Genomic DNA, 7,143 nt, shown 5'->3' with positions numbered 1-7,143 from the left:
CTAGTTGTCCTTTTTGTTTATTAACTATCTTAGCATATTGAAAATGGCTTGTGTTTTGATAGTGGTGAGTTCATATATATAAACCTATTAAAACAATTCAAAGCTATGACATGCAGTGTGATCTCACTTGTATATGTTACTACAGTATTGAGTGAATACCTAAAAATGTATGGAGCACAGATCTGGCAGCGCTGGTTGTTGCTGATAGTGGTGGTTCTTGCTGTTGAAGATACTCCTTCAAAACCCATACGCTGCTTTGTGAACGCTTTAACAGTGTAAAGTCATTGCTTATCTGTGTGGAGTGTGGTTTTTGTAAGGGAACAATATACTGTGCTGCACAGGCTACAGATCCACTGATTATGGGCAATGGAACCATGCTCACTGTGAACCCCAGTAAGTGATTTCAAACACCAAACTAGAGAACCATGTACCTGATGTGTGCCGTACAGTAGACGTGCTTGTATCATGGCAGGTATCTGATCAGATGTAGCTTTGTATGCTGTTGTTGATTGAGAGGACTCTCTGTGAACCCACAATAGACATGCTTGTATCACGGCAGGTATTTCGCTGAAATCCAATTCTATATTCACTTTGAGGTTGTTGTCAGAAGAAGTAACACAGTGTGAGTGGATGTTTCTACACAATTAACCTTTGGAAGTGGGACTGAGTTGACTGTAAACTCGTGTAAGTTACGTGGTTTAAAATGATCTGAAATGGCTACTCAGTATTTGTGTGCAGTGTTGATTGTAAACTCATGTAAGTTACGTGGTTTAAAATTATCTGTAATGTCTACACGGTGTTTGTGTACAGCAAGAAAAAAAATAAATCAGTCGCCTATAACTGACAAGAACCCCTTTTCAATTTGAATGCTTTGTTTGTTTTTCTGGTTTTGCACTGCTACAGTTCTTTTATTCCTCTCAGAACAGGCTGTCTGTGTCGATTCACATGCAGTATTGTTAGCTTACTCTTTCAGTATATATATATATTGGGACCCCAAGCCGAAATACCACCCCATCGGGATCAGGTTGGGGTTCATTGATATTTTTTAGGACCACAAAATCCTTTTGTGTTCGGCTTGGGCTTGTCTTGCTTTACCTGAAGCCGATTTGAAAATAAAGATCCACTTTTGTACTTTTGAAACGTAAATAAATCGTCAGGTGGTTTGATACTTTTATTTGAAAGCATAGGCATGGAAAGGACTATATTTATTACCGCAGAAACGTTTTTGGTTTGTTTTCTTATTTCCAAAGTAGTCTAGTTAAGCACATTTGGGTATACCCCGAGAATAATTCAAACTCAGGTGGGCAATTCAAAGTAACCTCATTTTATCATGACGCGATGTATGTATTTATTTATTAATATTGTATGAAACTGAAGATGATCCTGTATGAAGAGAAATTAAAACTATCTTACTCAGATAGGAACACACTGTATTGTACTTCATATGATCATCCACAACTTTAAACACTTCACTATAAAAAAACAAAAACAAACAAACTGTGTACAATTCTATTAATAGCATGTTTATTTAGTTTTGATCCCTTTCTGTAAAAGTGAGATAACTGGAATTATTCTCCAGAGTACATCTAATTGTGTCAAACTATTTGGAAAAAAACAAAAAAAAAAAAAACAGTATATATATATATATATATATATATATATATATATATATATATATATATATATATATATATATATATATATATATATATATATATATATATATATATTTATAATAAACCTAATGTAGTATCTTATTAAATACATTGTAGACCTATGCTTTTAAATACAATTATTAAACCTTCTGATATATTTATTTATTCGCATTTAAAAAGTACAGTGTAAAATGTGTTGTTTTATTCGCATGTGTGTGTGTGTGTGTGTGTGTGTGTATATATATATATATGAGAAACATAGTAGAAGTTCCATCTATGTTAATGCAGTGTTCTAAAACACAATACTAGGTCATTATATGAAACTGCATTATACAACACTTCTAATAACATATTAGACAGTTATCGACAAATCCTTAACATAAAGAAGGATTCTATACAAGATGAAAAATATCAATTCTCAAAAGTTGCAATAATATATTCACTTATTAGTATGACTTCCACAGGATTTCTACAGTTGCCCTCGATGAAACATTTGTCACTTAATTCAAATCCTGCCAGGATATGCAGTTTGACTTTATTAGTGCATTTACAGACCAACCTGGAAAACTGTAGATTCACCAGTGCTGTAAGATCCTACAATAAAATCAGAATGGATAGTAATATCTTCATATTAATAGTAATTTACCAATAGTTTCCTCTGCTGATGAGACCTAGAAGTAAATTACTGAATTGTTTTGGTTATTTTGTGAAATGAAATCTGCATTAGAACCCACAGAGAGATAGGAGAAGGGCTATAGAGTTGGTATTTCTGTTACTAACAGTTCTATACATGCTAGTGGATCCCTATGACAGTCTTTCTGTTACTAACAGTTCTATACATGCTAGTGGATCCCTATGACAGTCTGTCTGTTACTAACAGTTCTATACATGCTAGTGGATCCCTATGACAGTCTTTCTGTTACTAACAGTTCTATACATGCTAGTGGATCCCTATGACAGTCTTTCTGTTACTAACAGTTCTATACATGCTAGTGGATCCCTATGACAGTCTTTCTGTTACTAACAGTTCTATACATGCTAGTGGATCCCTATGACAGTCTTTCTGTTACTAACAGTTCTATACATGCTAGTGGATCCCTATGACAGTCTTTCTGTTACTAACAGTTCTATACATGCTAGTGGATCCCTATGACAGTCTTTCTGTTACTAACAGTTCTATACATGCTAGTGGATCCCTATGACAGTCTTTCTGTTACTAACAGTTCTATACATGCTAGTGGATCCCTATGACAGTCTTTCTGTTACTAACAGTTCTATACATGCTAGTGGATCCCTATGACAGTCTTTCTGTTACTAACAGTTCTATACATGCTAGTGGATCCCTATGACAGTCTTTCTGTTATTAACAGTTCTATACATGCTAGTGGATCCCTGTGACAGTCCTTGATAAAGCTCCATTAATGTGCTGATAATTGAGTGGTTGGTGGTAATGACTCATTAACATTCCTGGAACTTTCATTTCTCTTCTGCAGAAGATACAACACGCAAGACTCCTTCCCTGTTTGTATTCACCCCTCCGAATATAGGGGATCCAGCAGCATGTGTGGCCACTGGATTCTTTCCAGAAAAATTGGAAATTTCCATGAAGATTGGTGACACAGTCTCAAATGTAACCTCGAATGATAAAGCCGTGCTGTCCCTGAATGATAAAACCTACAACTTTGCCACCTTCATGACTGTCAAGGAAAAAGTTGAGGAAGTCATATGTGAAGCAGACGGAAAGATAAAAGAATCCATCAAGAATGAAAAATCAACTGATGAAGCAGGTAAAATACCTTGACATGGTAGAAATAGACATGGACAGTAGAAATATGTCCAATCAGATTTACGTCAACTGTAAAGCTATAATGAATGGTTCAAACACAGATGCATTCAGACACTGCACACCTCTTTAAGTGCCAGCCATTTGAACACATTCTGTGATGTCCGTGTCATTGTTCTGATTCCAAGCTTCTCTTCCTTAGATACTGGTAGTCAATGTATCAAATTCAAGAACAGAGCAGTTCAATTGTAGCAGTGGTCAACCTTAACACATTGAAATAAAAAGTAAAAAAAAAAAAACTGTAAACTGTTGCTTTTGCATTTCATCCCTACAACAAGAGAGTAAGTGGAGACCATGCCACTAAACTTATTTATTTGTGTTGTGTATATTCATTCCAGGTGTCATCTCTGCCCAAAACTGTGAAAGAAATGACACATTCACTGTTCAGAAGAGGGTGACTGTTGGTAATTTTCTTACTTATTTTTTGTGTACCAGTTAATTTTGTTTCTTAAATACCAAAATGTATTAAACAGAATATTTCTATCCAACAAGGTCTGTAAAGATCAAGTTTCTTCTATTTTTAAATAAAGATTGCATATCTTTGTATTCCTGTTGAAATGTGTATTTTTAATGGTCCCTCATTTTTTGCTCTTCACAGCTCGTGTACCTATATGATGTGTAACGTTTGGGGGGGGGGATTAAAATATAATAGCCTCAATATATCTGTGTCTCCCCAAACAATCTTTCTACAATGAATGAACACATTTGTGGTATCAAATGTTCATCATTGTTTATTTAGTAGTGTTTATCTGGTCAAGAACCAATCAGTGATGTTCAGAGTTGACGGTTATCAAAATAAACAAATAAAAGAATATTGACACCTGCATAATTTCTATGGTCTTAACGACATCACACGAAAGTATAGGCCTACGTTCTGTATTTCCAAACCACTCAAACAATTATTTCAGTCAAGTGCGTGACATTGATACGTATTAGCTAATGCTGTCATCCAGAGCCTCAAAATACTCAATCAGAATTATAAGACAAAACTGGAAGTCAATAATATTTGTAGCTTCTTCTGTGAACACTGATTAGAGGACTGGCAGAAACACTCTGATTTATAGCTTCCTCTGTAGTATTAGTAATGGAAGTTGTTTCACCTTTTAATGGAATTATAATAGAATGTATGTGCAGAAATAAACTCGTTTATAGCCACGTTCCTATTTCTTTCCATGTTTGTAGCATTCTATGTAGGCCGTCTAATTTTGCTAATTTTAAAGTTTCCTACTTTTTATCTTTATAATTTTTTTTTTGTTTATATGTGAGCACCATCTTTAAATATTTTAATAATTGTCATAACTCATAATGCAAACAACATACTGAAGACTGAATGTTGTCACAATAAGAAAACTCATGCAAAGTAGGAAAAATAACCTTAATGAACAACATTGCACAAGTGGGCCTTCTATAAATAACACAAGCAAGTTGAAATGCAGTGTGTGTTTAAGAGCTGAGTTTGCTATTCCAGCTATTAGAAAACGGTTTTGTTCAAACAGGTTTGTTTCTCTGAACCATGGCTACGTGTATTTAATCCCTGCATTAATCTCCTTCAATGATATTCTTATTCACAGAAAACATACAGCTCAATTTCAAGTCCCTGACTGTGCAAGGTTTGAGAGTGATGTTTGTTAAAACTGTGACCTTCAATTTTCTGATGACGGCCCGAGCCTTGATGTTCTGAGTAAGTAAAGATGGTCTTTTAAGGTTTGTCAGATAAAATATTACCATAGTTACAAATTGACTGCAGTTGATAGAGAAAACTGTAGCTAGAAAACTCCCTCACACTAAAACTGGTTACCACATTACTCCAGTTCTGAGGTCCCTGTTAAGTTTCATATTCGTTTCATAGTTTTGCTTCTCAGACCTGCTTACCTGAGTGAGTATCTTAGTCCACAAGTCACTGCCACTGCAGATAGCCCCTAGAGAATCACACAGCTTTACAATCAAAGCACAGAGAAACTTGAGATTGTTAAGGTTAGACTGCTCAGACTTTTGCTTGCATTAACTTAAATGTGTTTTGTGAAGTGTCCTGGGAGGCCTGTGTATGCAGTGTAATTGGTATGTTGTGGTACAAATACATTGAAGAGAACGCTGCAGCAGAAGAATCAAAGAAACGGTTATTTGTAAAACTGCCATTGCATGGATGCACAGATGCATGTGCTGTCCTGGTGGTGTTGCACTTCATTCTAAAACTCAACAAACACCTGACCCTCTTATCTGCTAGCATGGGATTACAAACTACTCCAGCCGTATGCAAACATAGTTTGTAAAATATTCTATAAAATTACAAATGTACAAAGTAAATACATGGGGGTGGATTACATTTGTTTTGGGATTACACATTATATTATTATTATTATTATTATTATTATTATTATTATTATTATTATTATTATTATTATTATTGATTATTATTATTGCCGCGCTGTGTTGTACAATATGATATGTTCACAATTATTAATGATCTGTATTTTGGTTCTAGGGTCTGGGACTGAGATACAGGTGACTGCAAAGCACAGAGGGAGCTGTTGGAATTGAAATTGCTTTTATATTGCATTGCTTCTAGTTATGTTTTTGAAAATATATTTACAAAAAAACTTTGCTTATTATATAAAAGTATAATCCAACGAATTGGGTGTAAAATTTGAAGTAAAAAAATGCTTTAACAGTGAAATAATGGGCTTTATTAACTTATCCTATTAGATTTTTGGTTAAAGCTTGAATCAACAATAGCTTTTTAATAGTATTATTAAATACATGTTTGTAGTATTATATATTTCTTTTAAATAATGTTAAATAAGAAAGGTAAAACAATATGTTCCATTAAATAATACTGCTCAATGCTTGTTCATTTCTATTCAATTTAAAATGTTTCTGTTTTAGTATTTTAGATGCATATTTTGTTACAGCTCTAAGCACATCTGACAAGATTAAATGCTTATTACAGCAGTGAATGCTTCAATAAAGTGTATTAAAAAAAACACTGTGTATTTTGCTTGTATTTATGGCAGGTAATTAATCACACTTTTTTATATTGTTATTTATTTGTTTATAATGTATTTATTATGTTTAACTTTGTTTTAAAAGTCATATAAGTAATATAACTGAAGGGCTCTTCAACACCAGCATGTTCTTGATTTGTAATATCAAGGAGGGATTGTGTTGTTGTTGGATTTGGGGATGAATACTCGGGGTCGGCACTTATATTTCCTCCTGGTTTCACAGCTTGTGCAGCAGACACAGTGTGTGCAGTGCAATGTGCCGTGCTTTCATCGCTATTGATTTGATGGGCCAAAATCAGCCCGAAAATATCAGATGGAAGGAAACTAAAATGTTTCATTATTTTGACAGTTTAAATGACAAACAGATTTAAAAGCAGTTTCAGCAAATTACATGTATTCGTGTCAGCTGTCTGAATACGTGTTGTTGCCCATGTATAAGCTGCTGTATGAAGTTCTTCTTGCAATGATCCAGGAAACACGCCTGTAGATTAGCTTTGTGGTCTCTGATAACAATCTCCGAGCTGCTTCGGTCACCAATGACAGGAAAGCATACGTTGCTCTTGTGGTTTCTAAATGGCGGGTGTGAAGCTGCAGTTATACCACAGTGGTATCAGTGACATGTCCATCTGACGTTTTTATTATT

At 34.5% G+C, this 7,143-nt stretch overlaps 1 gene segment (V, D, J or C); it reads left to right on the top strand.

The window, feature by feature from the left end:
• The first annotated feature begins 215 nt into the window (after positions 1-215).
• On the top strand, positions 216-6,083 carry LOC121304783. The segment is given in 5 exon segments: positions 216-393; positions 3,149-3,442; positions 3,837-3,902; positions 5,070-5,179; positions 5,981-6,083. Coding segments are annotated over 4 exon segments (504 nt in total).
• Positions 6,084-7,143: the final 1,060 nt, after the last annotated feature.

Source organism: Polyodon spathula, chromosome 39 (genome assembly GCF_017654505.1).
Source record: "Polyodon spathula isolate WHYD16114869_AA chromosome 39, ASM1765450v1, whole genome shotgun sequence".
NCBI classification, from domain to species: domain Eukaryota; kingdom Metazoa; phylum Chordata; class Actinopteri; order Acipenseriformes; family Polyodontidae; genus Polyodon; species Polyodon spathula.
The sequence above is the reverse complement of the archived record's forward strand: the minus strand, read 5'-3'. Positions and strand labels throughout refer to the sequence as shown.